Source organism: Periophthalmus magnuspinnatus, chromosome 21, assembly GCF_009829125.3.
Source record: "Periophthalmus magnuspinnatus isolate fPerMag1 chromosome 21, fPerMag1.2.pri, whole genome shotgun sequence".
In the NCBI taxonomy this organism is placed as follows: domain Eukaryota; kingdom Metazoa; phylum Chordata; class Actinopteri; order Gobiiformes; family Gobiidae; genus Periophthalmus; species Periophthalmus magnuspinnatus.
The window spans coordinates 18762025-18783583 of NC_047146.1; the positions used below are offsets into that span (position 1 = coordinate 18762025).

Here is a 21559-nt window from a genome sequence, read left to right on the forward strand (position 1 = left end):
ATAATTCTATTTGCCTTGTGAGGTGATTTTTGTCTTTGCAAATATCAGACCAACAGATGTGTTTGTCTTGTCCTCTGTGCAGCATGGTGATCCTGATCATCATATTTTCTGGGACTATCACCATTGTCATCAAGGGCATATTGTAAGCAGTTGTGTTCCTATGTAAGTTGTTCTTTTTATTTGTTTTGAATTATATAAATCCATACTTGCTTCATAGGCTCCAGGAACCCCCAAAATGTACTATAATATATCCCACAAATAGGTGTAGCCTTTCGTCACCTCAGGGGTTACGAAAGGCTTCGTAACCCCCTAAATGTACAATAAGCCATTCCATGAATGAGTTATGTTCATCATGGACGTGGCTTGGAGCGAGGACACTTTGTACGGATCAAGGCGTTATTCTGCACGAGCGGTGCTAGCTGTTAGCCTAAAAGCTAACCAGTTACCTTTGTTTACCTTAAAATGTCAAAGAAATTAGCCCAGCAATGGAGGATGTTGATGAACTCACAAAGTCTGGGAGTCCCTGCTTAGACTGCTGACTGGAGGGAAGTAGAACTGATGATGAACATAGGTAGAGGACTTCTGTGTTAAAACGTATGGCTATTTCCTGTATTTTACAAATTTTTGTTTTACATTTTTCTTCATAAACTGCCACTTAACTGATGTAAAACTATGATAAAGATTTACCGCATGTACTACTCCAATGAAACAAGTAATAATTAGAAAAATCTATTAAATCTGTCAAACGCATTTTAAAGTGGTACGGTAATTATTTTATTTTATTTTTTAAACTCTGAAAATCAGTTTTAAAAGAAGCATTGAGTTAATATCACCACTGCTTTTGACCTGGTCGTGTTTATATTGGTTGATATGTTTTGTCTGTGCAGCGTCACTCCGGTACTTATGTGTGGCTCTTAACGGGGTATCCGGTCCTGGGAGTGGTAGTCTCCTCTGTGCCGTGCCTCCTGTACAGTACAGAATGTGTTCAACCAAATTTACATAAATGTTGGATCGCAGTGTGACTCTGAAGTGCTGTATATTATTTCAGAGGAAATAATACATCTCTTGTCAAATTAAATGAAAATAAAATCCTCATTTACAAAGTATTTTTTTCTGCAGATTTGACTGTTCTATTTTACACAGAGGAGGGTGAGTCTGTCGGAGCACACAGAGATACTGAGGAGCCTTCAGTCCAGAGCGTAAACCCAGGGAGCAGAGGCTGTGCAAATGTGGTGTTGAAGGTGTGAAGGTGGGTCAGTTGGTCAGAGGACACTGTGTAGAAGGACAGAGAGCCGGCAGGACAGTCCACAAACACTGCTACTCTCCCAGAAGAGGAGGAACAGGGCTGAGGAAGAACGGTTTCTTTGTTATTATGGCAAACAGAAAAAACATCTTTAGAACAGAGCAGACTCCAGGACTGATCATTGCCTCCAAACAAACTGGCATATCCATGTTCTTTTGTTTTGATTCTTCTGTAAGACACTGATATATAAACCCCTCCACTCCACTGGACCTCCCAGTAACAGCGACCACTCAGATCAGTGGAACACAGAAGCTGTTCCCAGGTCTCAAATCTGTCCTGATGATCTGGATATGGCTGCTCTTCTGTCACAAGTGTCACCTTCTTGTTTTTGTCAGAGAGTTTGAGTTTTCTCTGAGCTGTGTTTGGATCCAGAGTGAGATCGCAGAAATCTGATGGAGAGAAGATACAACACAGCAGCAGTTAGTCCCATGTGAAAACACATTTATTTATAGTTTAATATGGGTAAATCTATTAATTAAAGATAGATTTAAAAGCTTCCAACTGTTTATGATTAATGTATTTATTATTATTATTATTATTATTATTATTTTATATATTTTTTTTATTGGCTGCTATTATTTCACTAGTATTTATTTGGGATCAACTCTTTATTTCCTTTAGTTTCATAGCCTCACACACATCTATTTCATATAATTTTCAAATTAAAACTTTTGTTGATGCAGTGGCAAAGTGCAGCTCCAGTCTCTGACATCACTCCACACATTCCCACACTCGTCTGAGCTCCATGACACAAACTTTCTCCTTTAAAATGTCTCTATATGAATTCACAGTCACTTGTCACGTGCTTGTGTGTAGATAGTTCTGTGCTGAGTCCAACAGCTGTGTCTGTGTCAGTGTGGTGCCAGGATTCCTCGTTTGCCTCCAGCAGCTGTAGTTCTGATGGGGCTTGGTGCACACAGGGGCTGAGACATGTGGCTCTGTGTTGCAGGAGCTTGTTCACAGCTGCTGTCCTTTTGCCAGTGTTTGTGTGATATCTGTTGTAGTTCGAGTGATGAAAAAGCGTGACAGCAGAGGCACAGCTCAAAGGAGAACAGGCTATTGGTTTAAATCCACTGACTCCAGAAGAAGAATGAAGATCACTGTTGTAGATGTTTGAGCTGAAACATGAGTGAAGTTACGAAGCTCCAGACATGCTCCAGGTGTTTCGTTGTTTCCCATGATGCTTTATTTGAAACTCACTGAACTCATAAAACAGTCATTTAAGTCACTTAAATCACAACACCATGTACAGTATTAAAGTGTTATTTGTATGAAACAAATAAAATCCAGAAGACTAACCAGTGTTCGGTGCAGCGTCTGCAGTGATGCGGTCGCTGTATCGGTCCGTTGTGGTAAAAAAGGAGCTGAGCTGGAAGGCGAAGCTCTCGATTTACCGGTCAATCTACGTTCCTACCCTCACCTATGGTCATGAGCTCTGGGTAATGACCGAAAGGACAAGGTCGCGGATACAAGCGGCTGAAATGGGTTTCCTCCGCAGAGTGGCCGGGCGCACCCTTAGGGATAGGGTGAGGAGCTCGGTCACACGGGAGGAGCTCGGAGTAGAGCCACTGCTCCTACACGTTGAGAGGAACCAGCTGAGGTGGCTCGGGCATCTGCTCAGGATGCCTCCTGGACGCCTCCCTAGGGAGGTGTTCAGGGCATGTCCCACCGGGAAGAGGCCCCGGGGAAGACCCAGGACACGCTGGAGGGACTATGTCTCTCGGCTGGCCTGGGAACGCCTTGGGGTCCCACCGGAGGAGCTGGAGGACGTGTCTGGGGTGAGGGAAGTCTGGGAGTCCCTGCTTAGACTGCTGCCCCCGCGACCCGGCTCCGGATAAGCGGAAGAAAATGGATGGATGGATGGACTAACCAGTGTCTGTGTAATCCCTCAGTCATCCACATCAAAAAGACGCAAAAGACGAAGTTTAAACTGGACAAATCGTTGTAGGAGTCAAGACGTTCAGTTTGCTTGACAGATTTAAACTTTGTCTTTTGCTAAAGACTAACCAATGTTAAATGAATTAAGTCAGACTTACATCTCCGGATTGTATTCATCCATCTTTCTCCAGCAGGCTTCAGTCTAAAGGAAACACACATATAAGAAGAGATATAGTGCTTTTGTCTGCTGTATAGTTCTAATATTTGGCACCAGTGGATTCATTATGTTATAATTTTGACAAGATAAACAAAAGAAAATGGATGAATTAAAACTGAATATTCATCTGCAGTTTTTTATTCTTAATCCTTAGCGTATCGCCGAAATATAATAAGGGGAAAAAATGTACAACAAAGTAAGTATAGTTTTGAATACAGGAGAGATTAGTCAAACATGCATGAATCTCTCTAAATACAACACAAACAGTGGGTGAATGAAAACAATTACAACATAGTTAGCTTTAAAGGGTCAATTTTGCATGTCTTCTTCAAAGGTTTGTTATGTTGACTGGTTCTGAAACTGTGGTGCATGCGCCTCCTCTGGTGGATCTGAAGTCTATTTTAACTGGATACACCCTCATTTACGCTTTTCAATGTCGTACGAATGTGGATTTATTTCTTTGAATTATGTTTTTTATATGGTGAGTACTTGTTTTTATATGGTGAGTACTTGTTAGAGTGGATCATACCTCAGAGTGTCCAGTGTGCTGTGAGGGTCCGCCTGTAGAGCAGACAGGAGCTTTATTACTGTGTCTCCTGGATGGTTATAGCTCAGATCCAGTTCTCTCAGATGGGAAGGGTTGCACCTCAGAGCTGAGGCCAGAGAAGCACAGCCTTCCTCTGAGACCAGACAACCTGACAGTCTGAGGACACATATTATTGTAATTAGTCAATTATTAATAACATTTAACCCAGATGAGACAAATAGAGCCTTCTCTGTGGCAGCACCCAGAATATGGAACAGGCTCCTTCTGCCTGTCAGATCCTCTCAGTCTTTAACACAGTTTAAGACTGAAAACCTGCCCCTTCTCCCTGGCATTTAATACTAGCCGGACAGCATATCTTGGTGTTTTATTGCTCTTTCCCTATATTTTGTATTATCTGTATATTTGTTTTTTGTTGACCTTTTATGTGAAGCACTTTGGTCAGCTGAAGTTGCTGTTTGTGCGATATAAAAACATATTGAATTGAACAGAATTAATTCCTGCCCTTTATGTTACTTTTATTAAATGTTCTTTTCCAGTGCAACTACCAACAGGTTATGTAATAATTGTGAATACTATTAATCCCTCTGACCTGAGCTGTTCCAGTTTACAGTGAGGACTCTTCAGACCAACAGACAACATCTTCAGCCCTGAGTCCTTCAAGTCATTGTGACTGAGATCCAGGACTCTCAGACTAGAGGACTGGGAGCTCAGGACTGTAGACAGAGCTTCACAGCTTCTCTCTGACAGGTTACAGCTGTTCAGTCTGGAGAGAGAACACATTGTTTATGCAGTTGGCTCAAACCATCCTCACAAACAAAGGTAAAGGTAAACAAAGGTTACTCACAGAGCTTTGTTGGAGGTCTTGATCACTGGCAGCAGCCTCAGTAGAGCCTCTTCTGAAGCAGAGTATTTCTTAAGCTCAAATCGGTCCAGATCTTCTTCTGATGACAGTAAGATGAAGGCCAGAGCTGACCACTGAGCAGAAGACAGTTCACCTTCAGACAGACGTCCTGAACTCAGGTACTGTTGGATCTGCTCCACCAGAGAACGCTCATTCAGTTCATTCAGACAGTGGAGCAGGCTGATGCTCCTCTCTGCAGACACATCCTCACTCAGCTTCTTCTTGATGTACTCAGCTGTTTTCTGACTGGTCTGGGAACTACTTCCAGTCTGTGTCAACAGACCTTGTAGAAGGCTTTGATTGATTGACAGTGACAGACCCAGGAGGAAGCGGAGGAGCAGGTCCAGGTGTCCATTTGGACTCTGTAAGGCCTGATCCACAGCTGTCTGGTGAAGATGCTTTAGTTTTCTTTTTATACTGAACTTTGTCTTCTGTGTTTTCTCTGAGAGCAGGTTGATCCCAGTGTTGATGAAGGTCTGGTGGACATGAAGAGCAGCCAGAAACTCCTGCACACTCAGATGGATGAAGCAGTAGACTTTGTCCTGGTATAGACCTGGCTCCTCTCTAAAAACCTGTGTGAACACTCCGGAGTACACTGAAGCCGCTGTAACGTCCAGCCCACACTCGCTCAGGTCACACTCATAGAATATCAGGTTTCCTTTCTGCAGCTGCTCAAAAAAAGGCCAGTTTTCCCAGTGACTCCACCATCTTCCTGGTTTCTGGACTCCAGTGTGGGTCTGTCTCAGATCCTCCTTCATACTTGATGCTTTTGACTTTGGCCTGAACCACCAAGAAGTGGATGTACATCTGAGTCAGTGTCTTGGGCAGCTCTCCTCTCTCTCTGCTTTTCAACACATGCTCCAGGACTGTGGCAGCGATCCAGCAGAAGACTGGCATGTGGCACATGATGTGGAGGCTTCTGGACGTCTTGATGTGGGAGATGATTGTCTCAGCCTCATCTCTGAACTTCTTCCTGAAATATTGCTCCTTTTGTGGGTCGGTGAACCCTCTGACCTCTGTCACCATGGAGATGCACTCAGCAGGGATCTGATTGGCCGCCGCAGGTCGTGTGGTTATCCAGAGGCGAGCCGAGGGAAGCAGGTTTCCCCTGATGAGGTTTACCAGGAGCACATGCACTGAGGCGGACTCTGTGGGGTCGGTCAGGGCCTTGGTTTTGGTGAAGTCCAGAGGAAGTCTGCACTCGTCCAGACCATCAAAGATGAAGAGCAAATGGAGGCCTTCAAAGCTGCAGAGTTCTGCTTGTGTTTGACTAAAGAAATGATGAACAAGTGTCACCAAGCTGAAGCTTCTCTCTTTCAGCACATTGAGTGCTCTGAAAGTGAACGGGAACAGCAGCTGTATGTCCTGGTTGGTTTTGCCTTCAGCCCAGTCCAGACTGAACTTCTGAGTGAGCACTGTTTTCCCGATACCAGCCACTCCCTTTGTCAGCACTGTTCTGATTGGTCCATGTGTGTGAGCTGGGCCTTTAAAGATGTCTTCACATGTGATGGCTGTCTCTGGTGGACTTAGTTTCCTGGAGGCTGTTTCCACGTATCTAACCTCATGTTCTTGGTTGACCTTTGAAGGCCCTCCCTCTGTGATGTAGAGCTCTGTGTAGATCTGATTTAGAAGGGTGGGGTTTCCTGCTTTAGAGATGCCTTCACACACACACTCAAACTTCTGTTGCAGATTAGACTTCAGTTTACGCTGACAAACTCCAGAATAACTCTCTGAATGAAGACAACAGATACAGACCTGAGTCTCAAGGATTATAAAATGATCGTGATCACCTTGTTAAATGTGTTAAATGCTCCTACTGCTCCACAGACGCTCAGCCAGCTCCTGCTGCTTCATCCTCCTTAGGAAGTTGAGTGTGATCTTCAGAACAGCCTCACTGCAGCTCCTCTGCTCTTCATCTGCATCCTTCACAGGTTCTAAGCACTCTAGGTAATCAGTACTCAGAATCTTGTGGAGCTTCTCCAGCTCCTTCTGGACAAAAGTGAAGATGTCCTCCTCCAGAAGCTGAACAGACCCAGTATAAACAACACAAATTTAGTCAGTGTCAGATCTGTGTGAAACAAGTTCTCATCCATCTGAACATTTACAAACTTTAGTGACAGACCTTAAATATGGAGTCCAACTGTGTCTGATGGTGCAGACCACTGGAGACCCCTGAACCCTGCAGCTCCATTCTGCAAGAGAGACTAATTAAACACTTATGTTAATTTCAATTGTTTTATTAAAGACTTATGGAAACTCACAGCTCTGTGGCAAAAGCAATTGGATGTCCCATAGACTCCTCACTCCTGAGGGACTCACAGATGGAACCAGGTTCAGACGGAGTATTTTTCTGGTGGATCCTGAGACACAGAACTTCAGTCACAGTGACTATTTTTAACACTTGTGTACACCTCACTCCAGAATCCATCATTATCTACAATGGTTCAGTTTTCACACAGTCAAATACAAACTGTAGACACTGTTATAACATTGTCATTAAGTTTGCCCATACTGTTTACCAAACTGTTACTGGCAGTATACTGTAGGGGTCGCTGTAGTCACATTCTGTTCTGTACTACATGTAGTCTGTACAGCACATGTTGTGGTTCACTGCTAATAAATAACGTGTGCTGCATTACAAATGGACTGATTATTGTGAACAAATCTACATGTCAGAAGAGGGATACATCACAAAGACTTCACAGTCCATGAACACAGCTGGAGCCGGTAAAACAAAAGAGAGAAATTTGAACTCAGCACAAATACAGTAATAGGGGATGGATTCCAGTAACCAGATCCTCTCATCTTTCACGCCGATGTCTCTGAAAACTGAAGTAAGTTCCAGCCAAAATAGCCGCTGCCCACAGTGATAAAAATGCTAAAACCAAGGTCTATATACTCCTCAATCTGAAGGGACCCGTGGCCATATAAAGGGAGCAATCATTCACCTATACAGTACTGTTAGCTACTGGTGTAATTGTTACAGCGGCAGAAACAAGAGAGGACTCAACATGTTTGAAAAGAAGTTCAAGTAAATATGCAATACTAAAACAAATGTCATTATGTGGATATACAACTTTAACAAGAGAGAAGACAAATTAGGAGACACAATCGAGGCATATATGTTTACATTATGAAACATGGAAAAACAAGACAAGCTAATCAGACATAGATTAGTTTGTGGTGTCAGCAGTGACAGAGTCAGATGCTCCCTGCTCAAAGAGATCTTTATGTAACAAATCATCTTAATTAATTATTTTATTTCTATTTTTAAACTTGACTTTATGTTTTTAAGCAAAACATGTCTTGACAAAAATACAGGTAATGTAATTCTAGTAGAATCAACTCCACCCAACTTCTAATTTGAATCTGAAACACGAGCAAACAAAGAGGTGGAGGTGTGTATGCCTTTTTTAGATAATTTAGTTACTCACAGGTTGTCATTTGGGGTGTTTTCATCTTTTGAGTATGTTTCCTTTAAAATTAAACAAAATCATCCTCCATGCTCTACTAAGTGATATACAAACCTCCCCAGCACTGTCTAAGTTTTATTGATGATTTTACCGAGATGCTTTCAGTCATATGCACAGACTTCCATAGTTTAGTCATTACAGGTGATTTTAATGCACCTGTGTATAATTTGACAGAAACACTAAAGAGTTCAGTTCAGTTCTGTCCTTGAAGCCTTTGGCCTGACTCACCCACAACAGAGGGCCCACTCTAGACCTGCTCATTTCAAAATATTTCAAATGGCAATGTGGTCAGTGTTGCTCTGTCTGACCATTTCCGTGTTTTCTTTGACTTGTCTGGTATTATGAAACTCTGGCTGGTCCTGCAGTTGTTTAAACGAGACGCGCCGTAGAGGACTGATGACTCAGTCAGGGCACATAAAGGGAGTGCCAGAGGGCTGAGCGGGAATGGTGCAAGTCTGAGCTCCAGATTCCAGAGAAAAGATGTACATGTACAAGCACAGTTTATGTAGAACAGTGGAGAAGTAATATTTTTGGAAGTTGCAGAAAGAACTCTTGTGTCCTGTTTGCAACAGTAAAGAGATTAACAAACCCTCCAGCTCTACTGTTGTTAGAACTAACTTCCACATGTGCAATGAGTTTGCAGTATTCTTTATTTTTATTTATTTATTTGAAACAGGGACAGTGCACAGAAAACATTAATCTCAAAGAGCAAATGCTCCGTGCCAGACTTAGCTAAAAACTACTTTCCATCTGCAGTCCTCAGGCAGCTACAAAGACCTATTTACATAAAAACATCTCTGACAACAACATCTCATCAATAGCAATGTCTCCGTAAAATAACCACTATCAATTCTTCATTAAACATTTAAAACTGTCAAAATTAGTCTAATTAAGACTAATTCCGCTGCAATATGTTTCAAATTCATCATTAAAATAAAATCCAATTGATTGTTAACAATATCCTCTAAAATGTACAGTTATCAAATCAGTATTATTATCCTATAAAATACAATTTATCAACAGTAATACCATCAAGACAAATATCATTAGGCAAACACTTCTACATAGTGCTGTTCAACCAATCAGAGAGTACGCTCCAGTGATGTAGCGACGTCATTATCCAGAAAAAGTAGAATAAGCTACAAACTAGTGGCGACTTAATTATGCTAGGCACACTGGCTGGCATAAAGGCTCGTCATGGACTGAGACACATTGCGGCCAAGCCTCCGTTGATGGGTTTTATGTAATAAATACACTAAAGCAAATTTCTCAACCTGGTCTGCATTGTACACAAAGACACAGGGAAAACAAAACATCCTGGAACAGTCTTGAGACACGCCTTTGCTCTGACAATGTTTAAATCCAGGCTCAAAATAGTTCTGTTTAGGTGTGTATAAGACTGAGAGGTTTTGTTTAGTTGTGCACATATGACTGAGAGGTTTGATTTTGCACTGCACTTTTATGATTTTTTAATGTTTTGATTTGTTTGTATTGTGATTTTAATGTATTTCGTGTTCTTTGAATTATTTTGTGTACAAAGTCTGTTATGATAAACCTCCATAATAGTCTGTTTGTCTGGACCATGGCAGTTTATTCTGAACTATTGAAGTCAATTGCTTTCTCTCTTTCCTGAAAGAAGTTTGTCAAATGTTGGCTCTTTTCAGATTCCATTTTAATTCCACTTTCAAATCAGCAGTATCTCTGTTGGAGAAACACAGCTGTTAAAGGCATGTGACTTCAGCAGGTCCAGCGGGTGATGGGGCTGGACTAGGATCTCATACGCCAAAGGTCTTTTGCCGAACATAAGGATATATGTCTTTGGCCTACAAAGAGAGGTCATCTGTAGCTCTCATACACTTATGTTGAGTTTAATAAAAAACATGTCATCCATATCATTCTAAAAGGGCTGTTAACATTAAGTTGTGAGTCTGCCTTACTGTGGACCATGTTCTCTTTTAAAATGTATCCATTGTCTAGGGTGATCGCTCTTGAATGAGACAGCACTGGCCCCAGAAGCAGGCCTGTGGACACAGATGGAGTAGTGGCTTTAGTCTGAGCCCTGACATGGAGAACAGTGGTTAGTGATCCTCTCTTACCTGTGAGCTTTGGGGGAGTGAGTAGTTTTAGAGGGAGGGGCTCCGTCCTCTCTGGTCTCTCTCTGATACATGCTCAGTTCAGGTGCTGCTTCTTGTGATCTCAGACCCTTAGGAGGAGCAGATTCATGGCGCCGACTGTAAAAAGTCCACCCAAAAATCAAACATATACCTGTTATGCAACTCAGTTACAATTTTTTGTTTTTTTGTGTAAATGGTTATTGTAATGGTGGAACCACAAATGAATGATTTTGGTTTCACATCAGTAATGCATTGTGGAAGTAGTCAGATGACATTCCTGCCCTGCGCCTTGTATTCAATAGTTTTATTACTATGAAATTTAAGCCCAATTTTTGCTACAGTGAACTCCATATTTTGAAACTTTATGTAGCTATATAAATTGAGAATATTTTCTACAGCTCAAGAGGATCTCACAACCAGCTATACCAGAAATAAATAGAAACAAAAAGTCTAACTAAGAATGTAAAATGAAATCTTAAATAATTTGAAATGAAAAAGCCATAACCACAGACTGAACCAAAAAACACTCTCGACCAAAACCAAAGAAAGTTTGATTTTAATTGAATACATAACCCAAAAGTCTAAAACAAGCTCCAAAGCAGGACTAAACCCAGGTCTAAACCAGGACTATACCAGGACAAAACCAGGTCTAAACCAAAACTAAACCAGGTCTAAACTAGAACTAAACCCAAACTAAACTTAGTATTTGACACATTTTATTATCCTTGAGAAGAATCCACACAAAATCATCAACAAGTATAATTAAAAGTCCAATCTGAAGCAAAAATAAATAATAAAAATAATTATTCACAAAATATCCAACAGTGGGACGTTAGAGCAGAAAAACTATACTGCCGTTTACATCCACAAGTCACTTAAACCGACAGATCACAACAACCATATGAGGAAACTATGAGAGGGACAATAAAAGAAACATATTACATGCCACCGAACACTTACCACTTACTGCGAGTAAAACGGAGACAAATCCACAGACCAGTTATCAGTAAATAACCAGGAAATAAACCAAGAGTCAGGACGAATACCCAAGGCAAATATCTGAACCAATCACAAAAAAGTACCAAAAAAAAAATTACTTCTCCATTCGAAATTGGCATCAACAAAACACCTCCCACAGTGTCCTAAACAGGGTTTCACTTCTTTAAAAAGGTGGTGGTGGCCATGAGTATGGTCAGTGTGCAGAGGAAGTGCAACCCAAATGTTGTAACTATGGGGGAAAGCACTTAAACGAGAGAATGTTGAGCAGTAAACAAGGATGAAGGAAATAATATCCTGTGACGAAGCAGTAAAGCAGGTGAATGGAGTGGATCATGATGTAAGCCAGAAACAACAAGAACAAAATGTAGCAAAGGAAAACGTGACTCAGAATATTGCATGGAAAGAGAAAAAGGAAGTTGGTGACTTTAATTGCTGGAGTGATTTATTTATTTATCTTTATTTATACAGGGGAACCCAATGAGAGCACTTGGGCTCTCTTGTTCAAGGGGGCACCCTGTTTAAAATACAACACAAGCAGAAAAAGTCCATAAAAAACATTAAAAACAAGTGCATGTGTGTATAAAAGTTTGTTATTAAATTGTGATTGTGTCACCAATGTATCCAGTTTTGCTTTTCCTTGGAGTGTTTCCATTTTTGTGAAGCAAAACACCAAAAAGCCCTCTTTCCCATCTCAGTTTTGGTGCGGCTCGTCTTTAAAGCAGTCGTTTGCTCTGGAATTTAATTTTCCGGTATCAATGAGTGACATGCACGTGATTTATTCTGCCAAGTAGTCCCTTATAGATACATTTTATACAGTGCTGTTCTGTTCTAAAAGACAGTGATGGCCAACACACTTTTTCATAGAGAAAAGTGATGGATTTCAAACCCATCACCTGTAGTAAAATGAAGGGCTGAGTGAAAGAGTGAAAGCAACGGTTTCAAAGCAGAGGCCGAAGTCTTCATGTACACCACATCACCTTAATCCTGTATGGGGAGGAAGGTGGCTTGCACTATTTTTTTTTCTGTAATTTATTGGAATACAATGTTTCTCTCTGTAATAAAATGATAATTTTAATTTTAAACTGTTAATCCCGAGATATGTTTTTTTTTAAAGAATACGTTTTCGTCAAGCCAAAACCCAATCAATGCACCATTTAGCGTATAAAGATGTGTAGCTTGCATGTTACTTAAATGTTTTTGTTTTTTGTTTTTTGCTTTTTTTTAAAAAAAAAAAAAAAATAATAATAATAATAATCATATACTTAGTTTTGTATTCAATGACAGTTTAAGATTTTTTGTTTAAGTTTTCATTAAAATCTTGTTGCAGTTTTAAAAGCACCTGATCAGTAGAGGGAGCACTTGTGGGCAAAACAGCATCATCTGCATATAAATGTATGAGGTTCTCTTTTAAACTGTAACCAATGGAATTAAAAATAGTAAAAAGTAGGGGGCCCAAAATTGAGCCTTGGGGCACTCCTTTACTTGTAGTTAGAAAATGTGATTTAAACCCATCGGCTACTAATGCCTGAGTTCTGTTTGTAAGATAATTTTGGAACCAATTACATGTAGTATTGTTAAATCCAATATGTTTCAGACGCTTGAAGAGGACTCCGTGATCCATGATCCACTGAATCAAAAGCTTTAGTTAAATCAAAAAACAGAGCTGGGCTATGAAAACTTTTGTGGTTGCAATGACACCACTATGCCCTTTTCTGAAACCTCATTGATAAGACTTCAAAATAGAGCATTTATTTGATTTAGGGGTGAAATCGAGATCTGAGAGGATTCAAAATATTGTTGAAGCAGTGGTGAATTATTGTAGAATGTCAGGACTGAAATGGGAAGAGGTAAGGGATGATCTTGATAAGGGGCCGAACTTGAAAGCATTGATACGTTTCTGACAATTACAATGCTGCTCCTACAGTGGAATGTGAGGAGTCTTGTAGCCAGTGGGCAGGAGCTTAAGAAGTTTGTTGGTAGTAGGAGTGAGCAACCTTATGTAATATGTGTTCAAGAAACTTGGCTTAAGCAAGGTTAGATTTTGTTTTGACAGATCGTGCAACATTTGTGAGGCAGGGTATCCCTTATAGATTTTTGATTGTTGGTAAGGACGGAGTATGTAGTGGTGTAAGTTTGGGTAGGGGGTAGAAATCTGGTTGTGCTTGATTATTATAACTCTTGTGTGAGACTAGAGTTAAAGAAATTGGAAAGTACAGGACAAAATGTGTGGTGTGGTGATGACTTTAATGCCCATAACACATTGTGGGGAAGTGAGAAGACTGATGATAATGGTCACATAATTGAAGATATGTTAAATGGATGGTGGGAATAAAACTAAAATAGATGCAAACACAGGCAAAGAGTCGGTTCTGGATTTGACTGTTGTTTCTAGTAATATTGCTCCTTTGTGTGTTAATGGGAAGAGCTCCAGAATACAACTATTGGAAGTGATCATTATTCTGCATTTTGTAAAGTTCAGCTGCAAGTGACCGTGTCCGATATAGATAAGGGAGAAAAATGGGTTTTTGCTAAGACCGATTGGATACGGACCGCACAAGGTTTTGCTGTGTACGTCCAAAAATGTAAAATTGAAATAGGTAATCTTACCTCTGATTTCTTGAGTGTCTTTACAGCTGAATTACTTGATTTTCACACTAGCCCCAGGGCCGGCCCAACCTATAAGCAGAATAAGCAGCTGCTTAGGGCCCCGAGGCCAGCAGAGGGCCCCCAAGAGCCCAAACATTTAGATTGAAAATAATATATCACGTCTATTGGACACAGGGCTTGTGTGTTTACAGCAGCCTAAATATCCCTCTCAAATGATTACATTTGTTTTATATCTGTAGTAGCAAAATATCTGTCCATTTGTTTTTGAGTCGGGCAGAGGTGAAGGCAGCTCTGTGTTTACACTGGTACAAGGACCCAACATACTGTAAATTTAAGCCCACTGTCGCCAACTGGAACACAATAAAATCCACCAGAAATGAAGAAAAAATGTCTAGAATTTTTTTACATGTTAACGCCCCTTATATGTTTGTGTTCTGTTCTTGTGACTGTGGTAGTTACGACATTCAAGCTAGGGCCAGCCCTGCCTAGCCCTCACAAACCTTTTGGTAAATAGTTAATATCCACATGAATAAATCTATGCATAGTTTTAAAACATTTTTTTTCAGATGGTAAAGTGAAACCGTGGTGGACCGCACAAGCTCAGCCAATCAGAACGCTGCTTACTTCCAGGTTCTAAGTGGCGAAGCCTCTACCACAAAAGTTCAAAAAAACAGAACTAGTTCTTTTCAAACAGTCTGCAGTGGTCCACAGTTTTGCCTCACTTACCTTATGTGTTCAGAGCATCATAATTATTCATGGCGATGAGTTTAGAAGTGCTTTTCACAACTAGCATGCACTACCTGGACAATAAACAAATTTGAAGTACGGTACATTGGTGAAGTAAATATAGATGATCAATGATAATATTGAAACCAAACCATGAAACAGAATTATCCCGAAAAAACTATTCTAAATGTACAAAATAGTTTTTAGAAAATGAATTGCGATACAGTAAATACATAACAAAATGCAACACTTAAGTAGTTAGTGTGCGTCTACAATGAGGTATAGAAGTTCATAATTCAACCTTCTACAGCTCTGATCTAACTATAGTACAAAAAATTAAGCAAATATTTCCCACTAGTGCAAAGAAAAAGTCTCCACCGTAAATATTGACCCCCAAAAATGATTGTTCCATCTGTCATGTATTGAGCGATAAGTTGATATAGCATTTATCATGACAGGCCTAGGTACAGGAGTGTTAATTGTTGACAAAATGGGCCACTTTTACTTCACACTAAATAATATTTTGTCCGCTCAGTGTGACACCACCTCCTCATCCTAATCAATGCTTTTCTCATAACAGATGTTCCGATTCACCATTGTAATTTTCACTCATGGAGATCAGCTCCCGGAGAACACAGACATCTTGGAGTTTGTGGAGAACACTGAGCTGGCCAAGCTGGTGCAGGCCTGCGGGGGGCGCTGTCACGTGGTCGACAACAAGTACTGGACCAAAGATCAGCAAAAGGAAGACCCACAGCGGAGCAATGAGTTTCAGGTAAGATTTAGGGCTTAATGATTATGACTTTTGTCTGTTCTGTGCAGTGGTGGGTAGTTCTCAATTACATTTACTCAGTTACATTTAATTGAGTAACTTTTGTAATTGTACTTTTCAGAGTACTTTCACTGCTACTTAAGTAATAATTATGTTGAAGTAACAGTACTCTTACTTGAGTAAACATGTTGGTTCCTCTTCCGACTGTAAGTGAATCTACAAGTGACAAAAGCTTTATCTTGACAATAAATTATTTGAACAGCGCTCCTTCAGATGATTTATTTTTTCACATTTTTGTATAACAGATAACAGATTTTGTGCATTGTTTAGTTATTTTTTTAGTTTTCCTTCAAATAAGTTTAACTCCAAATGATATAATTATAATTATATCAGATGTTATGTTCCGACAGTTCCTCTTTTAAGTCACTCTTAATTGAGTAGTACTTTTACTTTTTTCAAATACTTACTTGAGTAATTTATTGTACCACTACTTTGTACTTTCTACTTGAGAAATAATATTTTGAAGTAACATCACAGGTTTCTGCAGAATCAATGAGTGAAGCACTAAACCCTGTTAATCTGAGATGAGATAAATTTGATTTCATTTGTAAATAATAGATGACCAATGAGTTCCTTTCATTTCACATGTATCACTGAAAATAACAGATCTGATTGGACGACCGGGCTTGAGACGCAACGGAGGACGAGGGGATCAGACTGATATCAATCTGTAGAAAAAATACAGAGAGATATTATTCTGGATTTGCCAGGCAAATTAATGATACTTTTTTGAAGTTTAAATTAAATGGAAATTACTTCCATATTATTTTGTTTCTGAATTTTGTTTTTATGATTGTATTGTGACCTGAATAATCATGACTACTAATTAACGTAATCATCTTGACACCCCTAGGTGGAAGCGATCCTGAATACTGTGGAGAAAATGGTTGATGAAAACCAGAAGTATTTAAGCAATGATGCTTTGGAACAAGTAGAGCATGATATTCAGACAGAGCAGAGCCGCATTCACACTGACAGCGGCTTGAGCCTGGAGGAGAGCAGAGAGCAGGCCAAAAACTCTCTCCTCGATAGATACATAGACCAAGCAACAAGATGCCCGCCTTATGCCAAATATGCTGCAGTTATGACTGGAGTAGCAGGTGTGGCACTGGTAGCTATATTGGTGCTACCAAAAGTGATGAAGTTTTTTGCAGAGAAGCCCCCACTGCCCCTTCCCCTCCCCCTCCCCGTGGTGCCCATAGAGCCCCCTGCTCTGCCAGATCTCCCCCCTGCACCTGAAGTGATCCAAGAGGTTGTCCAAGAGGTTGTCCAAGAGGTTGTCCAAGAGGTTGTCCAAGAGGTTGTCCCACCCGTGATATCCGAGTTTCTGAAGTCCATTCTGACACCACCAGAGGACTACGATCCATTTGACCAATTCAACTAGTCTTAAAGGAACTGTGTAAGATTTTGATTTTAAATTGTCACAAGATAAAAGGTAAACATGTTCAAATCAAATATAGTGACTGATAACAATTATAATGCTGATTTCGTCTTAATTACAAAAATACTACACATGATGGCTAAGTTCTTTATGCTATAATTTGGTGTTTTGGTTCAAGACAATTATAAAATCAGAAAGCAGAATGAGCCTGACTTGAGGTGCTTCAGTCCAGTTGGTTTAAACCTGAAAAAAACTGTCTCTGATCTGAATGGTCACAACCTAAACCCCAGCACCTGCAGCCAGACTCTACAGTTCTTTAATGTAGAGTCTGGCTGCAGGTGCTCTACAGTTCCTAATACCTAAATTAAAACTTACACCAATACAGCAGGTCACTGCTTTTTCATGTAACTTAATGAAAAAGCATATTATGATTTTAAATTCTGTAAACATGACAAAACTGTGCACCCAGATGAGTTTCAAATCAAATATAGCTTTTACTGATAACAATTCTAATGTAGAGTTATTCTTAAATAGAAAACAAGTGGACATGGTAGTCTATTTACCTGTTATAATTTGGTGTTTTGGTTCTCAAGAAGATTATCCACTCAGAAATCTGAATGAGTCTCACAAGAGTTTCAGGGCAGCTGTAGAATAGTAGCTTATCACCACAGAGTATGGAGTGAATGAAAACTGCACTGTATAGCATCTTTGAGTGTTCAAAAAAGCACTACATAAACTGAATACATCAGTACATATCATTTTAATACTGCTATAACTAATTAGAATTTGAGTGCATGTGTAACAGTAACAGCCAGTTACTCATTCGAATGCCCACTAGAGATTATATATATATATATATATATATAATATATATGGTCTTCCTTTATATATATGGTCTTCTTTTGGTGTTATATATATAATAACACCAAAGGAAGACCAAATCGGTCACTGTTCAAATGCACAACAAACAGATGGTATTTCAGCAAACTCAGATGTATTAGAAAAACTGAAGTAAAACATGGACAAATGACTAAAAGGGTTTTAAGAGTGAGTATTACACTTCTATGAGGTATTAACTGCTAAAACATAACATTTAGATCACTGTGTTACATTTTATTGTTTTGAAAATGCTGTATTCCCGGAAAACAATGTATTAACACATTTACTAAGTTTCACTTTCATTTTTTGAGGCTGAGTCTCCTCTCCCTTTGCCACTCCCCATTCAGAACGCTATCACAACACAATCAGCGTGCATCCCGCTAATGCAACTACTGCACATCATGACGGGTTTGTCGCGTAGTGTATTGTATCATGCTTCTGTATATTTATGGAGAATTGTCGTGGGAGCATGGATGACGTAGGCTTATGGGCTGAGCATTGGAGAGAATCTGGTTAAACCAGAATCTTACAATTAACCACATGATTTTAATGAGAAAACATATAACATGGCAGCAATAAAAATAATTTGCATAATACTCCTTCTTTAAAACGAAATAAATCCTCATTTCATTTTGACAGCTCCTTGCCAACTCCTGATATGGTCATTTTCAAGAGTCACAGTAAATTGATGTTCCAGTCTTTTTTCTCCCATCTCCATATCTTCTCCATCTCACTTCCATTCTTCCGCTACTTTTCCTCTCACAGAGCAGGTTTGGGTTGCTGAGTAAGGAGAAGTCCAAATCTTTTCTTTAGCGTGACCCTGTGTCTGGAAAACTTGTCATCTGGAGAAAATCTAGCTGGATGCGCCGAACTGGTTGGCTGACCGTCTGGAGCCACTTTCTATAAAACAAACATGGACATGAATAAGACCCAGTGGAGACACAGGGAGGGCATCTGAAACACAGGAACATTTCAGAACATGTTTGTAGAGGTCTGGACTACAGGGTTAGCTGCTTTTACATAGAATAAGACCCCATAGAGACGGTTTTATTCAGGTTTATAATACCAAACTAATAGCATGTAGATTGAAATTTCGATTTAATAACAGCCCATTTGAACATATGTTTTTATTTTTATCATAACGCACCACTAACGATCAGAACAAATCATTTTTGCAGTATATGGCTATATTTGTTTAACTTTTTGGTTTCAATTCATCATAATATGAATAGTTTTGGTACATATGTAAGTACTGGCATTAAAATGATCCTCAATACTTGTTTTAAAATGCAAGTAAATTACAAGACTGGCAACATCGCAAAATAAATGAAAGTGTATTTATTTCACAACATGAGGTTTGAAATAAATATACACTTTAGCAATCACAACAACAACACGATGCTATCAGCTAACTACCTTTAGCGTGTAGACTGTGTGTACAGGCCACAGTGGCTGGTAGTGCTCAGTATTCAAATACAGAAGATCATAATACTGTATTTACTTGAGTAATTATTTATTTAATTATGCATTTTTACAACAGCTTGAGTAATTTAGTTTTAATGTAAAATAAGTTGAATTCATTTTTGGGCTAATGCATTCTCAGTGCAGCAGCTGTAATGCACAGCACACTGGCTTCTATACATATACTGTTACCATGGCTACATATACTGTTAGCTCTCAGCGGATGAACGCACGTGGCTCACTTTGGGAGAGGACCGTGACCCATGAGTCACAGCACTAATCCTCTGATCCACTCACTCTATGGTACTATTAGTCCTGATTTATGTTTATTTATTATCCTGATCATATTTATCGATATTTAAAGGTAATCTTAGTTTAATAATAAAAAAAAAAGATGCTAAATCGCTATAGATCATATTTTACAGGCTGGTATAGAAGACGCAAAGATGCGCGCGTACTGACGTCAGCGCGTACGTGCGCGCTGTTGTTGCCAATCACGTGTTTCAAACATTCTCGTATCTATGCAAACTTTGCAAACCTCGGCTGCGCCAAAAATCTGCATTTGAGAACTTTATTCGACGATTTCTTCGGACAAGACATAACTTTGAGACCCAGACTTCACCCAGACTTCTACGGACCGCCTCCTGACTCCGACTAAGAGACTTCTGGGAGAAAAACACGTGAGGTTTGTGACTTTACAGGTTCACGTTAGTCCTTATGGGGTATTACACAGAATACAACAGATCATGTTTACAGTGAGTTTATACAAAGAAATGTGCGTCCTTGTGCGTTTATGATTTCCTTTTCATACAAAATGCATACTGTATTCACTTGAGTATGTATGTATGTATTTATGTATGTATGTATGTATGTATGTACGTATGTATGTACGTACGTACGTACCTACGTACGTACTCTTGAGTTAAAGTTTTGTCTAATTTCTCTTCTCACTGTGAGTAAGATTACAAGCGTTTGTCGACAGTACTACACTATTTGAATATTTGTGCTATAGCGTCGGATCCTATCGTCGCAGATAGAGCGGGTTGCGGACTTTCCAGCAGCGTAACTCCGCCCAGTCGAGCTCTCGTGTAAATTCAAACGGCGTCTCAAAGCGGAGACACGGGGCTATCTAAATATTTTACCGTCATTACTGTAATCTGCCTCTGTTGTCCTGAAGGTGACGAATGAGAGCGCGGGGGCTGCGGGGTCATTTATTCTATGCGTAAAAGAAAAAAATACGGATGGATGTGTAAAATAGAAGTAGTTGCGTGGAAAAAAAGCAGTAAATTCTGATACTTCGTTTAACATGATTTTTATGGCTATAAAAAAAGACAAAACCGTAATCAACATGATTAGCTCTGTTATCGCTTTCAAACGAAAAATGCAGTCTTTCTCCTGGCTGTCAGAAGCTTCTGCCCGAACTGTGCATCCCTCACTGATTCCATTCAATGCAAGTCAGAGCAGTAATTATGAACATGTAAGAAGTTCAATTGTGTTGTGCAGTATTATCTCATGACGTTGTGCAGGTACATCAAAATGCACTGTACATGTAAGAATTCATAAAACATTTACAAATAAATATATGTTTAACATTTTTGTATTAGGTGGTAGATCTTTCAGACACGATCATTTTAAAAGTAGCTCACATACTGAAAAAGTCTGAGCACCCCTGTCCTAGGCCTACACCCATATGAACTAACTACACCCATATGAACTAACTACACCCATATGAACTAGCACCACTGTTGGAGCACCACATTCTGTAAAGGTTTCTTGCTCTTAGCTTGAAAATGATTTGTTGACTTCTGTGAGAAAAACATGTGAGGTTTGTGACTTTACAGGTTCACGTTAGTCCTTATGGGGTATTACACAGAATACAACAGATCATGTTTACAGTGAGTTTATACAAAGAAATGTGCGTCCTTGTGCGTTTATGATTTCCTTTTCATACAAAATGAAAATGATTAGGCCACAGACAGAGGCTGATAGTGCTCAGTGCTCAAATACAGCAGATCATAATACTGTATCACTTGAGTATTTATGTATGTATGTATGTATATACTTTTAGTTGACCTGTTATTGAAGAAACAGTACTCTTACTTGAGTTCAAGTTTTGTCTAATTTCTCTTCTCACTGTGAGTAAGATTACAAGCTTTTGTTGACAGTACTACATTATTTGAATATTTGTGCTTCTTGCGCTGTTCCTTCAGATACAGTTTTATTTTGTAAATTTTTATGGTC

General features: G+C 39.6%; 2 protein-coding genes across 2 annotated transcripts; one reads left to right on the top strand and one right to left on the bottom strand.

Moving 5' to 3' along the window:
- Window positions 1-855: 855 nt before the first annotated feature.
- On the bottom strand, window positions 856-11434 carry LOC117388900 (protein NLRC3-like). Its single transcript, XM_055230375.1, is given in 12 exon segments — window positions 856-1692; window positions 3340-3383; window positions 3928-4101; window positions 4535-4708; window positions 4790-5523; window positions 5525-6576; window positions 6664-6868; window positions 6969-7038; window positions 7108-7206; window positions 10257-10340; window positions 10416-10550; window positions 11394-11434. Coding segments are annotated over 11 exon segments (3264 nt in total). The 5' UTR covers window positions 10487-10550; window positions 11394-11434; the 3' UTR covers window positions 856-1135.
- A 3911-nt stretch (window positions 11435-15345) lies between these two features.
- On the top strand, window positions 15346-16981 carry LOC129457270 (uncharacterized). The gene is made up of 2 exons (XM_055230376.1): window positions 15346-15540; window positions 16451-16981. The coding sequence occupies exons 1-2, from the start codon at window positions 15346-15348 to the stop codon at window positions 16979-16981; spliced, it is 726 nt and encodes a 241-aa protein (XP_055086351.1).
- The last annotated feature ends 4578 nt before the right edge of the window (window positions 16982-21559 follow it).

Bases quoted from the DNA above. Each gene is read 5' to 3' on its own strand.
- LOC129457270 (XM_055230376.1), top strand. From the start codon at position 15,346: ATGTTCCGATTCACCATTGTAATTTTCACTCATGGAGATCAGCTCCCG. The intron at 15,541-16,450 runs GTAAGATTTAGG...TGACACCCCTAG, and splicing joins AGCGGAGCAATGAGTTTCAG to GTGGAAGCGATCCTGAATAC.